This window comes from Molossus molossus, unplaced genomic scaffold (assembly GCF_014108415.1).
Source record: "Molossus molossus isolate mMolMol1 unplaced genomic scaffold, mMolMol1.p scaffold_m16_p_10, whole genome shotgun sequence".
Taxonomy (NCBI): Eukaryota; Metazoa; Chordata; class Mammalia; order Chiroptera; family Molossidae; genus Molossus; species Molossus molossus.
Window position 1 is genome coordinate 32,732,879 of NW_023425345.1, and position 25,843 is coordinate 32,758,721.

At 37.3% G+C, this 25,843-nt stretch overlaps 1 protein-coding gene across 13 annotated transcripts in view; it reads right to left on the minus strand.

Moving 5' to 3' along the window:
* Nucleotides 1-10,944: 10,944 nt before the first annotated feature.
* Nucleotides 10,945-25,843, minus strand: part of C2CD5 (C2 calcium dependent domain containing 5) — a 95,412-nt gene continuing 80,513 nt past the window's right edge. For 2 of the 13 annotated variants that reach the window (XM_036250447.1, XM_036250438.1), the window contains exons 22-26: nucleotides 16,582-16,632; nucleotides 15,563-15,664; nucleotides 14,059-14,249; nucleotides 12,944-13,090; nucleotides 11,027-12,217 (exon numbers count right to left, since the gene is read on the minus strand). In XM_036250447.1, coding sequence (XP_036106340.1) covers nucleotides 12,089-12,217; nucleotides 12,944-13,090; nucleotides 14,059-14,249; nucleotides 15,563-15,664; nucleotides 16,582-16,632 — 620 coding nt within the window. In that variant the 3' untranslated portion in view covers nucleotides 11,027-12,088. Of the gene's footprint in view, nucleotides 12,218-12,266; nucleotides 12,294-12,339; nucleotides 12,367-12,943; nucleotides 13,091-14,058; nucleotides 14,250-15,562; nucleotides 15,665-15,723; nucleotides 16,244-16,581; nucleotides 16,633-23,018; nucleotides 23,094-25,843 lie in introns of those variants that run through there. The other 11 variants (XM_036250486.1, XM_036250510.1, XM_036250425.1 and 8 more) reach the window with 10 other exon arrangements.

A 25,843-nucleotide genomic window follows, 5' to 3' on the forward strand; every position in this document is an offset into this window, starting at 1 on the left:
TGGAAACGTGTGAGACTGAAATGGTACCGAGCTGTTAGAGACACACAAGCACTAACAGAATTAACTGGCTTTTAGCTTTATGCCTAAAAGCTTGTCTTGGGGCTTCCGGTCAAGATGGTGGCGTAGGTAAACGCAGTATCGCGTCCTCCCACAACCACATCCAAGTTACAACAAAACTACAGAACAACCATCATCCAAAACCGCCTGAAATCAAGCTGAATGGAAGTCCTACAACTACGGAATTTAAAAAAAAAAAAAAAGCAGCTACATCCAGACCGGTAGGAGGGGCGGCGGCAGCGGCGCGACGGGCTGGTCCCACACCCAAGTGTGGCGGATAAAAATCAGGAGGCTCCCGCGGCTGGGAAGGTCCTTCCTGAGGACTGAGGGGTCCCCGTCCCACACCAGGTGCCCCGCTCAGGGTTCCAGTGCCAGGAAGAGAATCCCCATAACTTCTGGCTGGAAAAACCAGCGGGAACTGAGGCTCAGGGAAGCTGAGGCGGCTGGAGCCCCAGGCAGCTCCCTAAAGGGCCCGCGCACGGACTTATCGGACTCTCTCCCTCTAAGCTCGGAGGGGAGGCAGCTCGAGGGGCACCAGAGACATACAGGGAAGAACTGAGCTGTTTGGCACTGGAGCGAGGGCTGGAGAGGGGGCTTCCTCGGGGACAAACGTGCTGTAAGAGGCCTTTGTTCCTTTGGTGAGCCCTTCACTGGGGCGGCAGACAGCCGCCATATCTGGGACTTCAGCAACCTGGCTCACACTGGTAGCTCCGCCCTGGTGACTCCCTGAGGCCCCGCCCCACCCCACCCAACTTTCAGGCCCACCCAACTTTCAGGCCCACCCAAGCTGTTGCCAGTTGCTTAACCATAGGATTGGCCTGTCTTGGATCCTGCTTCAGGTTTTTCCTAAATTCTTTCAAACGAGCAGCATCGGGTCTCAGCGAGCCCCATACCTCTCATTAAGTAATACACAGAAACAAACACAGGGAGGCAGCCAAAATGAGGATACAAAGAAACAGGTCCCAAATGAAAGAACAGAACAAAACCCCAAGAAAAGAACTAAGCGAAATGGAGATAAGCAACCTAACAGATGCTGAGTTCAAAATACTGCTTATAAGGATGCTCAATGAACTCAGTGAGGGCCTCAAGAGCATAAAAAAGGACCAGTCAGAAATGATCGCTGCACAGTTAGAAACGAAGGAGGCTTTAACTGAAATAAAGAATAATTTACATAGCTTCAATAATAGAGTACGTAAATCCAAGGAGCAAACCATCGATCTGGAATATAAGGAAGCAAAAAACGCCCAATCAGAACAGCAAAAAGAAAAAAGAATCCAAAAAAATGAGGATAGTGTAAGGAGCCTCTGGGACAACTTCAAGCGTGCTAACATTCGCATCTTGGGGGTGCCGGAAGGAGAAGAGAGAGAACAAGAAATCGAAAACCTGTTTGAAACAATAATGGCAGAAAACTTTCCTAACTTGGTGAAGGAAACAGACATACAAGTCCAGGAAGCACAGAGTCCCAAACAAGATGAACCCCAAGAGGCCCACACCAAGACACATCATCATCAAAATGCAAAAGGTTCAAGACAAAGAGAGAATCTTAAAAGCAGCAAGAGAAAGGCAGCTAGTTACCTACAAGGGAGTTCCCATTAGGCTGTCAGCTGATTTCTCAAAAGAAACTTTGCAGGCCAGAAGGGAGTGGCAAGAAATATTCAGGGTGATGAAAAGCAAGAACCTACAACCAAAATTACTCTATCCTGCAAAGCTGTCATTTAGAATCGATGGACATATAAAAACTTTCCCAGACAAGAAAAAGTTAAAGGAGTACATCACTACCAAACCGTTATTATATGAAATGACGAAGGGTCTTTTTAAAGAAAAAGATAAAATGTATGAACAAACAAAATGGCAATGAATACATATCTATCAACAATGGAATCTACAAACAAAATGAACAGGAAGAACAGAAACATTCTCATAGATACAGAGAACATTTTGTTGGTTGCCAGTTGGGAAGGGGGTTGGGGGAATGGGTGTAAAAGGTGAAGGGATTAAGAAGCACAAATTCATTGCTAGACTGACAAACCTCAAAGGGAAAGGGGTTGGGGGGGTGGGAAGAGATAAACCAAAGAACTTATATGCATAACCAATGGACATGGACAATAGTTTGGGAAAAGGTGGGAGGGGGGCGGGAGTGGGGAGGAGGGGGTTAATGGGGGAAAAATGTGGAACATCTGTAATACATTTTACATCCAACAATAAAGATGTGGGAAAAAAATAAATAAATAAAATAAAAATAAAAAATAAAATTAAATTTAAAAAAAAAAAAAAAAGCTTGTCTTGGACCCTGACCATAGCAGTTTAATTTTTTTAAAGGAAGAAATAAAAGCTTTTATTCATTTTACATGTAATAAATATTTATTCTGTCATTGTATACTGATTACTGTTCTAGTGGTGGTAGATCACTTCTTAACATGCCTAGATCAGCTGCAGCAATATAAAAGCATTATACACAGGTTATTAATAGTTTAAGACCTAACATTTGAGAGGTAATGTTCATCCCATTGAGTATCAGAGGAAATTGGTCTCTAGTTGAGACCGTTAAGTGGAACTCCCTTGCTTAGGTTCGTACCTCTGGAACATGATGAGAAGAAATACAAAGGGCCTTTCTGGAAAATGCCCATGAGGACGAATAGCAATCAGTCTGCAGAACCCAGCTGCCCTCCTCCTCCTTCCACCGTTAGGAATGGACGCTTCCGTTTTTAGTTCCACCATTATAATCACTTTGGTAAATGAGGTGTCTGTGTCAATGTGTGGAGGAAAACCTTACAGACCAATAAATATTTCTAATATATATACCTGGAGCCTATCATGGCTGAGTACTTTATTTCAAAGTAGAGAATTAGGAGACTGATCAATTTCAATTCTGAGGAGGCCCATCAAACGTAACTGAGTATGGCCAGGCAAAAGTAGAGATCATTTTCCCTCAGTTTCAGAGAGAGAAAGAGATGGGAATGACATCTGCAAATAGGTCAGCTTCTCTAAATAAGTCAACCAAGTACCACCCAAGGCAGGCAAGAATCATCTAACTAGATAAGTCTGCTTTTAAAACATGTATGTGTGCCTGGCTGGTGTGGCTCAGTGGTTGACCCATGCACCAAGAGGTCACCGGTTCGATTCCTTTTCTGGGCACATGCCCAGGTTGTGGGCCAAATCCCCAGTGGGGGGCATGCGGGAGGCAGCCAATCTATGTTCTCTCTCATCAATGTTCCTGTCTCTCTCTCCCTATCCCTTCCTCTCTCTCTAAAAACAGACAAACTATATATATATATATATATATATATATATATATATATATATTAAACATGTATGTGTGTGTTTGTATGTTGTAAGTATAGAAGAGTTGCCTTCATTTTTATGCCAAAAATAATCTATCTTGTTCCATCAACTTGACCTCTAGTAGTTTCTTTGAACATCTTATCTGTGAGAGTAAAATGTTGTGTGCGACTAATTGCAAAGCAGCAGGAGAAAAACTTTTCTAACCATTATAAATGCTGGGTCATTATTCATTTTAAGCTCTGTCATCTTCTCTACAGATCTAATCAATTACCTTAAACACTCTCAAATAAATAATTTCCTTTCAAGAAAACATTACTGCTAGAAATAACAAGTTTTCCAATTAATCATTTATACTTAAAGGTACTCCAAAAACCATCACAAGAAAGTACTATATTGCTACATTGGAGGAGAGCCTTCAAATATACAATATCTATTCTTGCTGCGGCAGTATTCCTTTTACTAATTAATATAATGAAATCCTACAAGAGTTACATCTGTGAAACAATTAAATAATTCTGTTTTTCAACACTGAAAAGCAAACCTTATCAAATATTCTGAATCATTTGCAAGACACATTATCAAACTCAATATGTGTATGTAGATTTAAATCAGTATTTTGGAAATGTTTCTCAGTTGATAATTATTTTACAATAATTAATTGATCTCTCAGAAATTACAAAATTTTACAATTAAAGAATTTTCTAATTCATTACTTCTTTTCATTTTTATTTTGAAACTCACAAGGGTGTTGTGAATTAGGGGGCAGATTATTATTTCTGTTTTCAAATAAGATCGTGTTAACTGGCTTTGTCAATGCAAACCTGTAATAAGTAGGAGATCTGGCATTTAAGGGCCATTCTCTGACCCCTAGTCCAGGATGATTTTCATTATTCTGTCCTTCTAATATCTGTAAGTCTCATTCATTCATTCATCCCTAGATGTCTGCTGCTGGACTTGGAACTGTGGCACAGATCTGAGGGGGGAAAAAGTATTGTGAACCAAGAATATACAATTACCTAGAGTGAAGGTGAAAGAAAGAAAGAAAGAAAGAAAGAAAGAAAGAAAGAAAGAAAGAAAGAAAGAAAGAAAGAAAGAAAGACCAATTTTAGACACATTCAGAACCTGAGTGATCTAACTTCTAATAAATATCCTTGAGATTCAAGAAGGAAAATGATCCTAAAAGAAAGAAATGGTTTGCAAAAAGTAATAAGTAGACATCAGGAAAGCACACTAGTGATCTAAATAAGTATTTACAATATAAAAACAATCACACAATTTGTGTATGTTTAAAAATGTTAGAATTGAAGATCATAGACAGAAACATAAAGTCTTTGTTTATTTGGAAGAACGATAGAGACACTCTAAGTTTAGACTTGTTAGAGATATGTTAAGAATATATAGTAGTCTGAATAATGGTCCCCAGTGATAGCCATGTCCTCATCCCCAGAACCTCTTTATAGTCTTTTACATGGCAAAGGAATATTGCAGAAGTGATTAAGGATCTTGAGATGGAAAGATTATCCTGGATTATCCAGGTGGGTTCTAACTAATCACAAGTGTTCTTATAAGAGACATGATCACAGCAGAGACAGAAGGCAAAGCAATGAGTGAAAAAGATGCTAAAACTTCCAGCTTTGAAGATGGAGAAAGGGACCAGCAGCCAAGCAATGTACAGAATGCGGTTCTAGAAGCTGGAAAAGAAAAGGAAACAGGTTCACGCCTGTTGTGAAAGGTCATCAAGAAGACAGGCCACCCTCTGTGTAATCAATATACTACATTCACCTCAGAAATGTTGTGCAAAGGAACAGATATAGTGGTAGAGATAGAGAAGACTTAATAATTTACTTAACAAGCTTGATTTTATAGATACATGATTATGGATGATAGATCACACAGCAATGTATAACATTGCATGTAACAAGTGAACAACACATTTCCTTTTAAAGTGGATATGAAATAGTTACACAAATTGAACAGAAAAGCAATCAGGAAATTTTCAGCAAATTCCAAAGTCTTTGATTTATTTATTTGTTTATTTTTGATCAAGATTCATGTACTGAAAACTATAAAATATTGATGAAATAAATCAAGCAAGACTAAATAGAGAAGCATATTTATGGATTATAAGACTCATTTTAAGTTGTAAATGCTCCCTGAAAGTATCTACAGATTCAACCTCAATTTTAAAAAATAATACGAGCAGATTTTCATATAAAAATTAACAAGCTATTCTAAAATTTATATTTAAAAAACTAGAATTTGTGTGTGTATCACGATTCAATTGACAGTCAAGTTGAATACTAGGACCCAAAACTTACCAGACTTTCTTGGATGGAATAGGCACGGTAAAAATAAGACTAACTGCTGGAGAATCCTGGAAATCTGTGTAGAGTCTTGGCCAGTTTTGGGTCATCACTGCCGAGGACCAGCATCTTCTGTTCTACTGTGTGGAACCCATTCCAACAGCGACGCCATGTGGCAATGAGAAGCAAATGCAACAGTGCACTAAAGAGATTCCTGTTGTCACAGGTTGGGTGTGGAAGCTGAACTGACCTTCTAGGGATTGCATCGAGCCCCTAGAGTTCTTGGACAATCAAAGTGAAGACGACCTCAAAGGCGGGAATTATGAATTTCTGCTAAGTAGCAGGTGTGTATTTAAAAAATTGAAAAAATAAAAGAGATAAGACTTCACTTGTACCCCGAGTTTATGGAACCATTTCGTATTCAGTGTCATCATAAATAGCACAACAATATGGTAACTTTATATATCTCTAGAATTTAAATTTTTAAGAATTTTATGTAGTATCCTTCTTTGTCTCTTACTATAGCTTTTGTTTTAAAATCTATTTTGCCAGATATAAGTATTGCTACCCCAGCTTTTTTTTCACTTCCATTTGCATGAAATATCTTTTTCAATACCTTTTTTTAATCCTCACCTCCTGAGGATATGTTTATTGATTTCAGAGAGAGGGGGAGGGAGGGAAAGAGAGAGAGAAAGTGAGAGAGAGAGAGAAACATTGATGTGAGACAGAAACACTGATTGGTTGCCTATACGCACCCCAACCAGGCATCTAACCTACAGTCTAGGTATGTACCCTGACCAAGAATTGAACCTGCAACCTTTTGGTGTATTTTCGGTGTATGGGATAATGCTGCAATCAACTGAGCTACTCAGCCAGGGCCATCTCTTTACTTGAAGTCTGTGTGATTTTTTGTTCTGAGGTGAGTCTCTTATAGACAGCATATATATGGGTCTTGTTTTCTTATCCATTCAGTTGCCCTATGTCTTTCTATTGGAGCATTTAAACCATTTACAGTCAAAGTGACTATTGATAGGAGGTATTTATTGCCATTTTATTATTTATAACTATGTTCTGTTTTCTCCTCCTCCTCCTTCTTTAGGAAGACCCTTTAACTTAATTTCTTGTAATACTGGTTTTGTGGTAATGTACTCCTTTAAGCTTTTCATTTTCTGGAAAGCTCTTTTATTTCCCCCTTTAAATGATAGCTTTGCTAGGTAAAGTAGTCTTGGTTGTAGGTCCTTGCTTTTCATCACTTGAAAATTCTTGCCAACCCCTTCTGGCCTGAAATGTTTCTTTGAGAAATCAGCTGACAGTCTTATGGAAGCTCCCTTGTATGTACCTGTCTTTCTCTTGCTGCTCTAAGATTCTCTTTATCATTAACCTTTGCCATTTTCATTATGATGTGTCTTGGTATGGGCCTCTTTAGGTTCATCTTGTTTGGGACTCTCTGCACTTCCTAAATTTGTGTGCCTTTTTTCTTCACCAGGTTAGGGAAGTTTTCAGACATTATGTCTTCAAATAGGTTCTTGACCCCTTGCTATCGCTCTTTTTCTGGTACCCCTATGATGCAGATATTGTTACACTTCATATTGTCCCAAAGATCCCTTAAACTATTCTCTTTTAATTCTTCTTGCTTCTTTGATTGGGTATTTTCTGCTATGTTGTCTTCCAAATCACTGATTCAGTCCTCTGCTTCATTCAACTTACTGTTTATTTCTTCTAGTGTATTTTGTTGTTGTTAATCCTCATCTGAGGATATTTTTTTCATTGCTTTTTGAAAGAGTAAATGGAGGAAGAGAGAGAGAGAGAAACATCCATGTGAGACACATCAATTGGCTGCCTCTTGCATGATCCCTGACCAGGGCTGAGGATCAAACCTGCAACCTAAGTACATGTCCTTGACCAGGAATCAAACCTGTGACCCTTTGGTGTATAGGCCAATGCTCTAACCACTGACCCACACTTGCCAGGGCCTTCTAGTATATTCTTCATTTCTGACTTATTCTTTTTTTTTTATGGTTTGTATGTCCCTTTTCATTCTGTTGAAATTCTCATTAAGTTTCCTTTAGCATTCTTACAAACTTTTTTTTTTTTTTTTAAACTCTATGCTAGTAAATTGCTTGCCGCCATTTCATTTAGCTCTTTTTCTCAGAGATTTCTCCTTTCCTTTCGTTTGGAGCATGTCTCTTTGTCTTCCCATTTTGGCTGCCGTTGTGTTTGTTTCTATGTATTAGGTAGATATAACAGTTTTGGTAGGGTGGCCTTATGTGGGAACCCAGTAGTATAGTCTCCTTGATCACCTGAGCTAGGTGCTCCAGGAATGTCCCTTGTGTGACTTATGTGAGCCCTCCTGTTGTAATTGAGTCTTGATTGTTATTGGTCCATTTGTGTGTGGCCGTCTGACAGTTTGGATTGACACTGACCATAGTGAATGAACTGCTGTGTAGGTGCTGACCACATAAAACAGAAATCTGCTTCAGCTGGCTCTGTTGCCTGCCTAGGTATCCCTTTGGATATGCTGCTTGTGAAGCTAATTGGATCCTTCTCTGATATTGTTTGAAGCTGACCACTGGGTGTGTCTGTTCTGGGGCCTTTTGGGAGAGACTCTGGTGCGGATCAATGTTAGATGCTTCCTGTGACTGGCCCTGGGCAACCTGTTTGGATCTACAAAGCAATTCAGTTTTTGGCTGTCTCCGCTGGGCTTTGGGGGGGGTGTGTGGTGGGGGAGGGGCGGGACCAAGTTATGCACCAAGCCTGGGGGACAGTGTAGTAAAAGGTGCCAGGCACCCGGAGATCCTCCTCCTCCTGCCTCTGCCTGGTGGCTGCCTGATAGGCCCAGTCATTGAAAGAGTCACCCAATCTTAACATTTTTGGCCTGGTTCCTTATTCCTCTTTATTGATCTTATACTAGATTTAGCCTGAGGTCAATGAAGGGGTTTCAGTAAACCTTCTGAAGTAGTGTGCAAAATTGTGTGTGTATGCTGTTCGTGGGGGAAGCTCCCGAGCTTAGGTGAGGTTCTCAAAGTAGTCTGTGAAGAGACTCCACCCTGAAGGGAAAAAACTACAAGTCTTTGTAAATAATTTCTTTGCTTTTAGACAACACACATTCTCATACTTCCACATTTTTATGCATTTGTTCTGTGAGACTGAGTGTGTCGTGGAAAGAGTATATGTAGGTTTTTTGTTTTCCCTCAGGTATCTGACTCAAGCTAATGCTGGCTAAGGAGTGATGGGATTTATCTAATAAGAAATAATGAAGTGTAGCAAATTTGATGGGGAGCCACTGAGATGAGAGTAATATAGGACATGTTATTGATGAACCTTCAAGATAGTAAAACAAATGAAGGGGAGAACAACTTAACTATGAGTAAGAAAGATTGTCCATAATAAAATTAAAAGCTTGGATATAATAAAAGCTACATAAAGTATTTGGATGGACAACAGAATAAGGGAAAATGGTCACACACATGGTACATTATTAACAAAAATTCAACCCCATAGAATAGAAATTCAATTTTCACAAAAAAATGCAAACTCAAAAAATAGCCTTATTTATAATAGCCCATATGCTGTTCATATGTGGATGTACCTAGAAAGCATCACACTAAGTGACAGTTACAAGCACACAATCCCATTTACACAGCAGTGTAGGTGGACCAAGTACAAACAGATACAAAGGTAATGGAATGTTACCTTGGTTACATGGCAGAATCTATTTATCAAAATTTCTTGAGGTGTACACTTAAGATACATTAATTTTATTGAATGAACATTATACCTCGTTAGAGGATTTTTTTTATATGCAAGGATACATACTAGGTTACAAACATTGGATTAGGAGGCATATGATGGGGAAGGACAAAAGGTAAAAAATAGAACTATTTAAAAATGTATGCATGGTCCTATTCATGCTGTCCAATACTGCAGTTCAACACTTGTGTCCTTGGCAGCTCAAATTCGGGGGCTGATCAGGAGATGGAAGCCTGAGGGTGCTGGACTATGAACGAGGAGGAGACGGAACAAGTGGGACAGTGAGTGCAGCAAACCTGACAAAGCACTGGTTACATCGTGTAGTTTACCTTTGGAGCAGCAATGAAGAATGAATGAGATGAGGCGTGATATAAATTAAGTTGCCTCAGTATTTCCAAAAGAGTAAGTCCCAGCACATCTGTTCACAATGATCACGTCTCTGAGAGAAGCCATCCTTGGGGAAACGGCAGCAGCTCTTGAGACACAGGGTGCAGTGGGTTTTCCAGAAGGAGCCAACCCTGTGAGCTGCTTTTGCTTCCAAGGCAGGCCTCCTGAGCGAACTCATGTGAGCAGTCAGACAGCAAACCTTGAGTGGTTAAGGAAACCCTAGCTTTCCTAGAAATCAGCCTGGGCCTCTGCTCAGTATACAGTTGTTCCTGCCAAAATGGAGATAATGCCACCCAGCTAGTTTTATATTTTAAGAATTAGTAATAATGTATATGCACAGGATATGACAGGATATGACACAAACAGGTATTCAACTAGTGACAGCTCTCTTATTCCCCTGCCTAGAGAGGGCTCTTGAACATATTGGCCAATCATAAAATAGCAGGTGGATGGATGAATGAAGAAATAAAACTATGAACACATAGTCAATTTCAGTGAACTGCCTATTTTTCCAGACAGAGCTTAACTATTATTATTTCCTTTGGGAAGCTACCAAGCTACCCTCATCCCAAGCTACAGACATTTTCTCACTGAACAGTGTAGGCATCAGAGCCACATGCCGGTGCTTGAGTCTTGGTTCCACTACTTACTGTGTCTTTGGGTGAACCACATACACTCTCCGCTGCCTCAGCTCTAAAATGGGCTTTAACAATAGTATCAACCTCATAGGGTTTCTGTAAAGGGTTAACACAAAAATGCATTTATTAGATTGTCTGGCACATAGTAAGCATTCAGTAAACAGCCATCGTTACATTGCTTTATACCACGTTTTACAAATTATTTTCTTGCATAGCTCATGAAAATAAACTCCACAAGAATAGGAACTTGGTTGTTTTGATCACTGTTTAAAATTCTGCCCTGGGATCTATAGGCCTCCAATAAATAGTGGTTGAATGAATACCTACCTACCAAAGACACAGAGTTCCACAGTTACATATATATATTTTCCCCAAAATTAAGATCAGTACTTTGCATATAGTAGGAACAAAATAGATGTTTGTTGACTGAACGAATGAATGGAAATGATGAAATGTAAAATGATTCCAGACCACTGATAGTACTGTAGCAATGCAAAAAAAGAGATTAAGGAATATTCCAGTTTATCTTTATAAACTTTTTATTTAAAAAATAAAATTATAAACAAAATACAGAAAAAATATTGACACCTGTGATAACAAGAAAATGACTCCTAATCTTTAGGGCAGTTTGTTATCCTGGGAAAGCAAAATCATGAGTTTTATAATGAAATTTCATTGTGCAAAGGAAGGATGTACTTTTTAAGATTCATCTCTAACAAGTATTTGGCATTGACAGAAAAAGTATTCCTATGTATACATTCAACATTTTGCAGCATATTTACGTTCAAGTTACATTTCCAAATTCTTTGCCAAATACAGTCTAACCTGCGATCAAAAATCCCTAAGATATTACTAAAATTCTATAAGGTAGAAGTGCATTATTATTTTATTAGAAAATAATCTTATGTTCCTATTAGATCAATTATATTTTAACTATTTCAAGAAAATTCTCTGACCTTTCTTTCCTATTGAAGCCAAGCCTCTTCTAGGAAATTAAGCACCAACTGAAATTGGACACTAATGATGTTATATAATAATTTACTTTCCTCCTTTCTTAGAGATATCATTAAAACTTTCAGTAAAAGGACACTGGCAATGATCATCTGTCTTCTTGTAAAGTAGCTTAGACAGATCGTGGACACAGGCTGCAGCATTTTAACTTCCTTTTCAAAGGTGGCTGAAACGCTGCTCCTTTTCAGCTGTGAACAAATTCCTCATCAAAATAAAACATATTAAGAAACCCACATCGTTTTCCGAAAACTTTTCTCCATTTTCCCACACATCCCTTGAATCAGACTATTTCTTCATTAACAATTTGTGAATACATTGCTTAGCTTTTCTAAGGTACACTAGGGTAGCTATCTTACTTTCATGATGATCTTTCAATTTCATTTTGTAAATTATGATTTTATTAAAATCAACATAAATTACAAATCTCTTCCACCTTTGCTGTAGTTCTCTGGGGCCTATCGAGGCTTGGCAAACAAAATGTCAAGATTAGAAAATTCTCATGCCTCCAAGAGATTCTAGACAAATCAAATCTACTCATAATGTATCAATTAGTTTTTAATTATCTCAAATTAAGTTCCACTTTTGTTTAAGTCTAGGAAGATAATGACAAAACAATGGAGACAGGTACATTTCATTGAGCTGAGCTCTTCCTGATTTACTTCAGGTTGTAACTTCTCCAGGACATGACGACTGGCAGTTGGCAGTAGGTTGCTGAGTTGATACCACTTCTAACTCAGATTCACGGACAAAAACCACTGCATCACCACTTACATTTATAAGACACTGTGCCTATAAGAACAATAGGACATGTTCAGTCACAAATTCAACAGTATGCTCATACTCTTCTGCTACATTAGGGGCACCACTGTCATAAGAGAAAAGATAGACAACAAAGAAAAATGAACAAAGGATACAAAGGCAATTCACAGGAAAGAAAACTAAAAAGAAAACAAAACAATTATTATTACAGTCATTTAATTTTAAAAAGAATCTTTAACAATTTTAACTGAGTTATAGCAACAAAAATGATAAATTTATTCTAAAATATACCCTAAGCAATACATCTTAGCCCCCCTTAACAGAATTTCATTACTTATTAAAAAAAAAAACAAAAAACCTAGTGTGGCCCCATTATAATGTACTCTTCACCAGAGTGGCAGTCAGAACCTGATGGCATAGTCCAACTAGACTACTAGAGGGTGCTTTTAACTCTCCTCAGTCAGCCATCACTGTATTCCAAAAACCCACCAAGAAGATGATGGAGAGAGTAGTAAATTAGGAGCAAAACTTGCAGAAGTATTTAGGAATAATAACCAGTCAGCTGGGATGTGCGAGCAGCATCTGAGCTATGTGTGGCCATGGTTATTAATAACACACTCTTTAGAACGTGTTCTAAGCACCGAGACTCGAGGAGCTCTATAAAGAGCAAACCTCTTTTGCAGGGGAGGGTGGCAGGTGAGGAGGCCATGAAGGAAGTTCGCAGGTTCCCAGTCAGGATCTTTACCTGCCACTTACCTGGTTCTTATTTGGATTCTCCATGAAGACACACTGCTTCATTATGTAGGAGACAACAGCATTCCCTCCTAACGCAGCAACGTGAGCTCTCACCATTGCGAACACTTCGGCGATAAAGGCATGGAGAAAACCACTGACTCCTCCTTCCTACACAATAATGCACAGGAAAATCAAAGGATAGACTTGCATACATAAATGCACATAAAATGTCAAAGAAGGTATTTAAACATCTTAAGTAATCAATGATGGACAATTTTAATGTCCTTTGTGAGGATCTGTTGCATGAATGAACAAACAAACCTTTATTGAACAGACTTCTATAATAGGGATTACCATCCTTACTTTACAGATGACACCGGAGCTCAGAGAATTTGTAACATGCCCACAACTAGCTATGATCACATGACTAGTAAGTAAATGGCAGAGAAGAATTTGAATTGTTCTTCCATCTTCAACAACTCCCTCTATCAAATTGCTCCCATCCTTATTTAAATAAATTGATGATACCTATAAACAATAAAACCTCCTTGCTATCCATATCTCCCCTTCTGAGCCATGTTCCAGTCACACTTGCCTTTTATCAGTTTCTCAAAAGTGTCAAGCACTTTTCCTGCCTCAAGGTTTTTGCATGGGCTATTCTGAAGGCCCCAAGGATAGTCATCACCCAATTTTCTACGAGAATAACTCTTATCCGGTTCTTTAAGTCCTGGCTGACATGGCACTTCCTCAGAGAGACCTTCCCTGACTGTCAAATCTAAAGCAAGTTCCCCATTATTTCTTCTGATGGCCTCTACTGCATTTCTTATATTACTTACTATCACTCACAAATACATAATTATTTGTTTAATGTCCACCTCACTCCCGTTCCACTAGCCTGTAAATTCCATCAGGTCAGGGGCTCCATCTGTTTTGTATAAGTCTTGTGATAATACTAGCTACTATATAAAATTTGGTAAATCTGATATAGAATATATTCAGACAGGTTATTGGGAGGAAAACAAAGATGTGTATGTGTGTTACTTTTTTGCAAAAAAAAATGAAACTTGTTTGGTTTTGTCACTAATATCTTCTATCACAGAAAATTCACAACAATGAAATAACATCTATAAAGTTACCTCACGTAAAGAAGTGGTTTCCCGAATAAAAAACATGTTAATTATCCCAAGATATTTAGTTATTTTTGCTCCAGGAATGAAAGAAAGAGGTGTCATCTTAACAACCCCAACTGTAGAATTTGCGCAAGGTGGAGCAGATCGATTCCGGAAATTTCCTTCACTCACTGGACTTGCTTTTTCAACTGTCACAGCTAAAATTGGAAAAAAAAAGAGAAAGTATCAAGATCAGATGCTAGCAACTCAATTATTCCCCAAGGTTTCCGAGTAAGTGGTGACAACATTCAGCTGTCTGTGAGGCTAAGCCATGTCATGAAAGAAAAGAAATTATCATGCACTGCATGCAATTAAAAAGAGAAAGAAAAACATAAGAGAAAAATGCTGGAATGGAATTCTTTTGGAAGAAAAATGGCATTCCTGCAAAAGAAAATGTTGATGCGGTGTAGCTACACATACAATGATCGTTATAAAGTGAAGAAAAAGAAAAAGCGGCAGAGCAATTAAAAATTATCTGCTGTAGGAACAAATTATTACAAAGAGAGTGTGAAAGTTGTATTTCCCAGTTTTTACCATCTTTTTTCACATGACTTCATCATTGTCAACTTGTAGATGAACCTTATGTTAACTAGTTATAATAGGTTTCTTTTCCAAACCATTTTGATCAAACTCATAATTTTAAACACGTATGACTGTTTAAAAGTTGACTATTTATAAAATAACATAAATAATAATCTACCACTAAATAAATAATTACTATAAGCCAGACATATATCTATATCTAATCCCTACAACAACCCAACAAGATAGGTATTATCATCCCCCATTTTCAACATGAGGAAACTGAGGCTCAGAGAAGTAACTTGCCCAAGGTCACACAGCTATTAAAATGGCACTTCTAGGATTCAAAACCAGCTCTGACTGGTTCCATATCCTGTGATCTTTCCTCTAAAACATAGTTTCTTCCCTTTTAATGCACTATGAACTCTGACACTCAAATACATTTACCCCAAATCTACCAAAACACATGGAATATAAAGAACATCTGATGATCTTGATTCTATCAGAATCAAGAGTTAAGTTATGAGTTAAGAGTTGCGATGAGTTAACTACTTTCTCTCCAGAAACAGCTCATTCTTTAAGCTCTCTGAATATCACACTTGGTAAACTGACACATGCCATATTCTCGATAGTACCTTGGGTTCTGGAAGAGTGTCTCTTCAATAAGAGAGTAGACAATTTCCTTCCACTAGAAGACTATATCTATCTACGTACTTTTAAGAATACCTTCACAAAAAGTGTGAAATTTTAAAAACAATTCTACAGTTAAAATGAACAAATCTACAGGCCCTTCAATAACTTCCACTAAACAACCGTTAGTCTGCAGCTTTCACACTCCAACGCAGGATTGATTGGCAATGTTGTTACTGGGTGGAAAAGTCTAGCCTTCACCATCGGGAAATCAGGGATAAGCTTCTCAGATCATAATGTGGTAGAAACATCCGCCTACTTGTCTTAATTGATCCGCGCCTTATGGTCTGAGCTTTCAGTTTAATGAGCTCTATCCAGCTGCTGCATCTGTCTGCAAAGGAACTGTAATCAACTGACGTTGCTGGAAACATAGACAGAAAACAAAAGAAAAAATATGTATGACGTCTCTTACTCGTCATAACACTCCTTCCGATGACATAATTTAACTGTAATACAGAAAAAGAATGGTCCTTTCAAGTTAGATAAAAGAGACAGTAAAGAGTCAAGCTTTAGACACTGATTTGTCCAAAACCAATTTCAGTGAGCTGGCTGAGCGTTTTTGGTGATGTCATAGTTGTGTGGACTCTTAGGGAAAACGGAAGTGGGGTTTCAGAGAAATATCAGTGAAAGGACCATATACTGTGTTTTAACTAACTTTCCCCCCATTCTTTTTACTTTACAATGTTTTAGCTGTTTACATTTTAGGACTTTAATTTACAATCCAAACTGTGTGAACTAGTTTCTACCCTAAAATCCCTATTTCTACCCTAAAATCAAAACTAGAAATAATGAGAATCAAAATGTTGAAGAACAGATGAAAAATATCACTAGTTGACTTATCTTTTATTAAAATATCTTCTTTCCACCATGAGCAACAGGAAAGCCAAAGGTCGCTTCTGTTCATATTTTCTTTCCACGTATAATTTTGGCAACAAAGTTTCTGATAACATAGGGTAGGATGGCAGGTGTGAGCCTAATAAGTTCGCCTTTAAAAGAATAACTTAAAACTACTACTGAGCTAGAAAAAAACAAAACAAAAAAACAAACCTACAAAAAAGCTAAAATTTATTTTTAGAAACTGGGAAACTATGAAAATGCTTTAAAATTTTTAAATATTAGTTTTATTAATATTTTTGAGTCACGTTCTAACTACAGTAAAGCCACATTTTGGTGTCCATTCCACTGTCCAGTGCATTTCTCCAATGTCTGTACGTTTATGCACCACCACACTAGAATTTCACACCTTTGGTGACTGTTTGCTTAATTAGATGAACTCACCTCTCTGTGCAGCTGGTATACCTGAGTTAGAACTTGCACTCTCCAGGTGTTCTAATAAGACAATATGAACAACATTAGCTGGAATGCTAAGTACAAGCCAGTTTCTCTTCTTTGCTGCTTGTAAATGCTGTCTATAAGCCAGATGAATAGGAGGAAATCTTTATAGCTTCATTGTAAAAGCAAACCAAATAGAAGTATTTAGGTTTAAAATGCAATTTCCATTGACATATGAAAACTAGTTCAGTTAATAAACACCATGTCAAGGAAGACTACTTGTTACTAGAACACAAAAAGAGTTTCAGAAACTTTAGAGGCATGAGAAAATATGAACACAGTAACAAATGTTAGTAGGATGAAAGCAGGATGTGAGAAAACTGAGCAGAGAAAAGGGTCAATGAATTGGTAAGAAAATCTGAAATGAAACATGGAAAGGAAATATTTGTGGGGGGAAGAACAGTAAGATTAAAAATTACAGACAAGGCAATGACCGCTGTCTCACAGATAAACACAAGCTCCTTGCCAGCCATAACTCTCCCCCTCACCACCAAGCCTTTCATTCAAGGTCTTCATTATCAACAACTTCCTCTGGTGGTATCAAGACTTTGCAGAGTGAGAAACTGACTGTTCTCTGTAGAAATAATCAGGAATATCAGTCACTTCCTTCTCATACCTCATAAAATTAGCATCCAGAATTTCCTCTATTTTATATTTTTATTATAGATATTTAAGGTAATGTAAAAATTTAAACAGTACTATAACAAATCATCTATTTCGAATGTTCAGACTCTATCCACCCTAGCATAATTGGATTTTATAAGTGAAGGAATAGTGTTGTCAATTTAGAAATAATAGGAAACTGAGAATTATTTGGGTCTGCCACTTTTTAAAAAAAAACTTAGGAACTAATTATATATTTTTGTCTCTGCCTAATATGTAGATCTTTTGATAATATTCTTAAATTAATAAAAGTTATACTTTTCAAAAGTAAGGTTTGTACAGAATGTTTCTGATAATTGGGTACAACGAAAGTATCTCTGTCACCCTCCTCCCCCATTTTGAGAGCTCAGGTGAGCACTAGCTAATACTGAGGATGTACAGTGACTGACAGTCCTACAATACAGGGTTGGTGAATAAACAGGGTCACTAGGTAGGGTACTATGCTGTGGACAGGCCCTGATAATCATGGTCTCAGACTGGAGACACAGGCAGGGAGAGTCCTCTGGATTTAGGACCCTGAGGGACACTGAAAGCCCAGACAGAACTGACATTCTGAGGCTGACCAAATCTCTAGGGACAGCTCAGCACAGAAACCGACCCAGTGCTGGGACAGCCGGAGGCCTCTATATCCCAGGAGGGTCGCAGGGCTTGCATATGCCCTTGACAAGTGCAGAATTATAGAAAATACAGTCAGCAAAAGGAATTCTGTGCAAGTTTTTTTTTCTTTATCCTCACCCGAGGACATTTTCTTTCATTTATCTTCAGATAGAGTGGGAGGGAGAAAGGGAGGAAGAGAGAGAGAGAAACATCGATGTGAGAGAGACACCCACACAACCCCAACTGGGGCTGGGGACAAACTGCAACCAAGGTACGTGCCCTTAGTGGGAGCTGAACCCGGGACTCTCTGGTCCGTGGGCCGACGCTCTAACCGCCGAGCCAAACCAGCCAGGGCTTTGTGCAAGTTTTTAAAATGTGGAGGCAGCAGGAGAAGCTACAAAATGTGAAAATCACTAAAATAAAATTATCTTCTATAACGTAATATTATCTGGGTAAAATGGGATTCCAGTAGCAATTATGTATAAGTTAATGGCAAATGCCCACAAAAAGAGCTCAAATGTAGAAAGTATATGTTCCCACCTCTAACTATATCAAATGAAAAGAACAAAGGTACACCATGTAAAATGTTAGTGCTTAAAACAAAGAAAAATATATGCCCTGGCTGGTGCCGCTCAGTGGTTAGAGCATCGAACCACACAGAGAAGGGTCGCAGGTTTGATTCCTGGTCAAGGGCACATACCTGGGTTGGTGGTTCAAGCCCCAGCTCCAGTCAGTGCAGGTGTGGGAGGCAACCAATTAATGTGTCTTTCTCACATCAATGTTTCTCTCTCGCTCTCCCTCCCTTCCTCCTTTCCTTCCTTTTGCTAAAAATCAGTGTTAAAAATATCCTTAGGTGAAGATTAACCAAAAAAAGAAAGAAAGAAAATTCTAGAGTGTCTTTGCAAAGACAGATAATGAGCTATTAAAAAGTAGTTCCCTCTTGGGAAGGAAAATGAAGGGAGAAGAATGCTTTATTGGACTATATGATTTTCTGGTAGGATTTGAATTTTTCACCATGTGCATTTACTACCTTTTCCACAAAATTTTAGGAAGGATGGGAAAGAGAAAAATAAAAGCAAGGGAAAATATTTATTCCTGGCCCTCAAGTGTGACTGTGTTGGAATTAAATCGGAAAAGAAAATGTTTTAAAATTGGAGACATTCTTAAGGGAAAGGGTGAGTGAGAAGATTTATTTTACTTAAGGAGAACAGGTTCTGTTAATATGCTTGCTATGTTCTCAACTTTTTTCTCTGAGAAAAGGTACAAGGTGAGCTGGTGCTGGTATCAGGTGAACATCGGCACCTCGGACTGGTGTGACCACCTCAAAGATCTCATGACCTCAGGCCCTCAGTCACACTGCTCCTTCTGACCACAATTTGCCTTCCCAAGGAATAGGCTTCTCAGAAGAGAAGGTACTATGAATATAAGCTGTCTGACTCCCTGACAAACTAGTAATTCTGGTTAAAAAGAAATAAAGTACATATGTAATCTCTACGCCAATACTAAAAAAAAAAAAAATAAGACAACGCTTCATATATAGGGAAAGAAATCTTATTAAAGTCTTTTGGGCTTTGTTTTTTTGTTTTTTGTTTTTTAATCCTCACCCGAGGACATTTTTCCATCGATGTGAAAAGGACACATCGAGTGGTTGCCACCCACACAACCCAACCAGGGCCGGGTACAAACTGCAACCGAGGTACCTGCCCTCAGCAGGAGTTGAACCCCAGTCTCTCTGGACCGCAGGCTGACGCTCTAACCAATGAGCCAAATGGGTCAGAGTTCTTTTGGGCTTTGTTAAGGGCAAATGCTTAGTTGTGGGCAATTTGCATATCTACATGGAAGAGTTTGAGACAAACACTTCTTATGTTAAGTCTCCATCTAGCTGCAGAGGTCTCAATCAAACCACATGGCAGCCTACTTCTTTTATGATTTTCTTTCCCACTAAATACAAGAAGATTACTTTGCTTTAAAAAAAAAAAAGCATGAACAGCCCTGGCCCGTTTGGCTCAGCAGTGGGAGTGTCGGCCCACAGACCTGAGTCTCAGGTCTGATTCTGGCCAGGGGCACGTACCTCGGTCTGATCCCCAGGCCTGGTTGGGGTCATGCGGGAGGAACCAATCGATGTGTCTTTCTCACATTGATGTTTCTCTCTCTCTCCCTCCCTCCCACTTTATCTGAAGATAAATGAAAAATATCCTCGGGTCAGGATTTTAAAAAAAGAAAGCAGCATGAATAAGTGATAACCCTGTTATCCCCAAATAAACAAGCCCGAAAGTTAGCATGGCACACAATACATGCGGTCTTCTTATTCTCTTAGTATATTCTAGCAATACTTAACAAGCCCTAATGGTGTGGGGAGGAAAAAAGCAGTTTAGTGAAAATGAGCAAATTGAAGACAGAAAGAAAAAAATGTGGCCAGGATTCTTCCTTCCTCAATTATACATGTTCCAATGCTTCTACAGTTTGAGGCTTCCCTATTCTCCTGAATAATTTTCATACCAATGACCAAAGTATTGATTACCTATGATAAAGTTCTACAGTGACCACTACCTCTTCCAACCACTTACTCACTTTATATCATTAGAATTTACAGCTCATCTTTGCCTTAATAATTTTAAAATATTTGTGACAATCTTATCTGGTCATCCTAAGAAAATTACTAAAATTGAAAAAAATCCCTACAAATTATGAAAAGATTCTCTGGCAGATTAAAATATATGCGATCTAGTTTTAAAATTCATGCTATATTTTCCTATTTAAACATTTTTAGTTTTAAGTTATTAAGACCAAAATTTGGATTTATGTTCCTTTAAGCATTTCCATCAATCTATAATGCACCAATTAGCTAAGTCTTATAACTATAAAATCTGGCTTAATGACCTAGTTAGATAAAGGATGTATCTGAACATTCAGTATAAATTCTGTCCATAATGATTTTCAAATATTGATGGATTGATAATAAAACTGCCATATTATAGTTAAAAATTATTAAGGCATAGAGAAAGATATAAATAGCTTCAATTTGGATAGTCCAGAAGGGAAACAAATTCAACTACAAAGGTAATACATACATTAGAGGACAAAGACGATTAATTCGTTTCTGTCTGGGTCATTAAAGCTTCCAACTAAAGGTATACAACGTCCTAAATCACTTGCCTTTTTTCTTCAATCCCCTTCTACTGCTTTCCAGCCTCCATTACCAGGTCTCCACTCCTCCACTCACAAGCATCCTGTATATTGTCTCCTCCAAAGAGTCCTGGTTGTCCATCAGTAGCTCAATTCCATTTTTCTTTGCTTTTTACCCTGATTCTAGATTTCACTATCCTCAATTTGCCTTCAAGAAGTTAAGATTCCTTAACCCTACTTCTCCATCAATTCTCTTTTCTTCCTTCTTTCCCATTTAATGGGTAAGTTTTGCACACATTTTCCTCTCTTCCGTTTCTATTTTCCTCTCATTCTCCTTTCCCTCAGCATCTCCCGCTTTCAGAATCTCCCATGAATTGTGGCATCAATAACATGGAGAACTCTTTATTGTTGATACCATTTGGTCATTGTGACAAAATATATTTTAAAATGAGAGAGAGAGAGAGAAAACAGACATGCAATGAATTGTTAATAAAGATATTTTAGTTAGTATAAAGAATTATATATACTTGTAAGAATTAAAAACCATTAGTTGGCAGGAAAAAAATAAAAGCTAAATGTAAAGTTTTTAGAGATTTCTATTTCTAATTGCTAGTTGAAAATAATGTGAGGCTAGTCATTAAATTTTAAAAGTTAAGCTACCTTTTAAAATCAAATTTGATTTAGCAAAAAGAAAAACTAATTCTTATAAGCCTACATAAAAACAAAGATTAAAAGAAAACTTCAGATGTGGATACCTAACTATGGAGTACAGCATTAAGGGAATAAACCAACTTGTTTTCTTTTAGACTGCAATCCAGATTTTGTCCTCTGCTCGTCACATTAGTCAGAAGCTGCTTGACGAAAAGAGGCATCTTGCCGGTGTACAGCTTATGCCACTGAGCATGAGTAATCACCCCAGCATAAAGCAAAATGAAAGCAGGAACAAGGTGGGTATAAAATTTTTTTCTTCTATACAGTTTTATCCAACAGTATATAAAAACTAATACTGACACCTGGCCAGTGTGGCTGGACGGATTGAGCCTCGTCCCTATTTGATTCCCAGTCAGGACACATGACCAGGTTGCAGGCTCAATCCCCAGTTGGGGGCATGCAGGAGGCAGCCAATCGATGTTTATATCTCTCTCTCCCTCTCCCTTCCTCTCTATCTAAAAATGAAAACATATTTTTTTAAGAAAATGAATATTGATAAACCTTTAAAGTCTTAAAAATATCAGAATTTTAATGAAAATAACTATCCTATTATAGATTAGATTTATAAAGCATTTGAGATTTATAATAGTATATAATTCATACACTTTCGTCACTTATGTAAGTTCTTAAAGTCCTACAATATGGTATCTAACATCTTAAGATTCATGTCTTTAGAAATGTATCTAAAGTAAAATGCTAACCTTTGATGAAAATTACATATATGAAATTCTTGAGATTAACTACTGTCTATGAGAAAAATTTTATTGACTTTTTACTCTTCACCCAGATTATATTCAATCAGATTCCTCATTTTTACTATATTTGATCTATTTTTTCTGTATATATAATTTTTAAAGTCTCTGGAAACTATTTCAGAGAAAAACTGAAGTGTAGATAGTAGTAGTTAGGAAAAACGCTGTGAAAGTGGTATAAAAATCTGCAGTAGGCATCTTTTTTTCCTCGTAACACTGCCTTATATGAAAATAAGTCATTTATGTCAATGCCACATCACCTATGATTCACAGTATTCATCAAAATATTTTGATGACCTTCACATGATAATGTCCTTTAAGAAATTACTTTAGCTCAGCACCTTTTAATATTTCAAATCAGAAAAATAAAGATAACTAGCAAGGTAACACCAAGTCAACCATAAATTTGAGAGATACCTCAAACTATTTTGTTACCTTGAGAAACAAAACCAAATATAACAAAAGATGAAAGGAAAATTGAACATGGATGGACAATTCAGGCCCAGGCTCACTCTATACACAGAATTAGGATACATATAATTGAAGCATCTTTTCTTCACATAATATTCACTCATTTCCAATAACACAAAAAGATAAGAAAAGATTTATCTACAAGTGAAAAGATGGAAGTATTAATAAACATACTGTACTTAACTTAGCTCTTGAAACTACTCTGTCAACATAAAAGAAAATGAAAATTTTAACAAATCATCCTATTTGTGATAAGAACATGAAAAATAAATTAGAATCCAAAATTTTCAGAATTAAAAAAAGAAAAAGCTCGCCCTGGCCGGTGTGACACAGTGGTTAGAGCATTGGCCTACACATGAAAAGGTTTCGGGTTCGATTCTTGGTCAAGGGCACATACCCGGGTTGCAGGTTCAATCCCTGGCCCTGGTCAAGGCGCATGCGGGAGGCAACCAATCGATGTCTCTCTCTTATATCAATGTTTCTCTTTTTCTCTCTTTCTCTCTCCCTCCCTCCCTCCCTCTCTCTCTTCCACTCTCTCTAAAAATCAATGTAAAAAATATCCTCAGGTGAGGATCAACACACACACACACACACACACACACACACACACACACTCACATATACACGAAAAAGCTCCATCGGCTTAGTTAACTAAACTAACAAAACTATAAAAACAATACATTTATTTACTTCTCAGTATCAGTAGTTGACTTTTAAGCCTCTTCTGGTTGCATGTAAGGAAGTAGAGACATCTTGCGCATCTATTCCTAGCACTCTTACCTTTCCCTCTCCTGCCTGTTTCCTCTAAATTGTTAAGCTTAACTTCCTAGATATTCCTATTCTCTGTTCAAAGCCTTTCTGCATGTTACAATGCCCAGTTACTACATTCACGTTGTAACACTCTAACATTTTTCGGACCTTTTCAAAACTCATCCTATCCTCAAATCTTCAAAAATATTTTCTTTAAGATAACTTTTTCAGGTATATTTGGTACAGCCCATGTCCTCCTAAAAAGACTTTGAGGGAGCGAAGACAATACATAAACATGCAACATAAGCACAACTTATAAAACTATTCTTAACAGGTACAGATAAACTTTTTAGTGTTTTCTGATGATTTTGAAATGTAGTACTAAAGGAAAAGCACATAGATTTTTCAGTTAAGCATTTAGCATAAAAAATTTCATATACACCGGTATTGGTTGTGATAATATTGATTATTATGAAGAGATGATGGTGATGGTGATGATAATAAAGGTGAAATGATCTGATTCAGTTCTTTTCCAACTTTGAAACCTTTCTTCAAATAAAATCTCACGTAGAAAACAGATCCATAAAAGCACACTGAATCAAAGCTGCTCTAGTTCAGAGGTAGGGTGGGAGGTCTAAAGACCTATCTGTTCCCCCTACTCCCGCCCTTAGCTCCCGCCCTTCCCACCCTCCCGGGAAGTTATAAGACACCTCTGAAGAAACACTATGGTTTAATAATTATTGGTTTAACTGAAAATTTTAAGCTTAGTGTGACCTTAGGCATAATTTAGTTTTTGATTTGTTTTTAGTAATAGGAGTATGTTAATAATTGAAGAACCACAAACTACAGAAATCCAGGGAATCAGAGAATTTTAAAGGCCAGAGGGAACCTTAATCCTTTCATTTTACAGATGAGGAACTGAGGTTTAAACTGGCCTACAGCTTCATACTTATCAGTAGGAGAACTGAGAAGAGATTCTAGGTCTGTTGCTTTATTACTCCACCCCATGGTCCCTTCTCTACACTCCTTAAATTGAATTGCAAATACTTTAGGTATTGTTCAGATATTACTTATTCCACTCAAATTCTTCTTTCCTTGTTCTTCAGTTCACACAGTATTTTGTACAAAATATACTAGTGACAAGAAATACTAGTTATAATTACCTTTGAAAACATCTGAAAGCTACAGCAGAGACTGTAAGTTATTACTACAGATAAGGCAAACTTACAGAGTTTAAATCTAATCTGTAGAACTCAGTAGCTATTAACAACATGGTAAAATATAGCTAACAGGAACCCCAAGTACACATATGTATTTCTACAGATTAGCAATTAATCAAATCTTTTTTTGTTGATTGCTTTATTTTGTCTCCCTCCTCCCCCCATTTCAGGGAAAGGATAAATAAAATGATTCCTACAAGTGGTTTGGAACTAACCTTGTGTTAAATACAAGTTTCTGTATAAAGTAAGTATTTTTTAAAAATCCAGTCTAGTCAGTTCAAGGGAGATTTTCAACAGTCCTACTTTTATTCTGGAAACTATATTTAATTTATAAAGTTGAACTCAGATTATATTTGGATTTTATTTTTCTTCTCTATTCTTTCTAGGAAGTTGAGGTATGCAAAAGTTCTCCATGGAGTTCTAAATTAGAATTTTAATTTTTTAGACAAAAAGAAAAAAGGACCACAGTTACCATGTTAGAAAGTTCAGAATGTGAAAGTAGCTCATTTTTTGTCTTCAAAATATGGGACAGGATCTATTTATCTACATGGACAGGATTTATACTGATTTGGTAAAGACTCTATTGAAATACATGCAATGTAAGTATAAAACTATTTTGTATTACATCTAATTTGGTATCAGATAATATAATTTACAAGTAGAAATCATGAAATAATTTCACTTCTATAAAATATAAAAATTAGAAAAGCTAATATGGTTTTAAATAACAAGTGCATCACTTCTCAGAATAAAACATTTAAAAATAAACATAAACTACATTTATCATATGTACAATGCTATGAAATAAAGTACAATAGTTCTGTAAATTTTATAATAAAAATTGCACTGAAATCAGAAGAAAAATGGAAAAAAAACTACCTTTTTCTCCAGAGTGTTATATCTAATAAGTAGATTTAC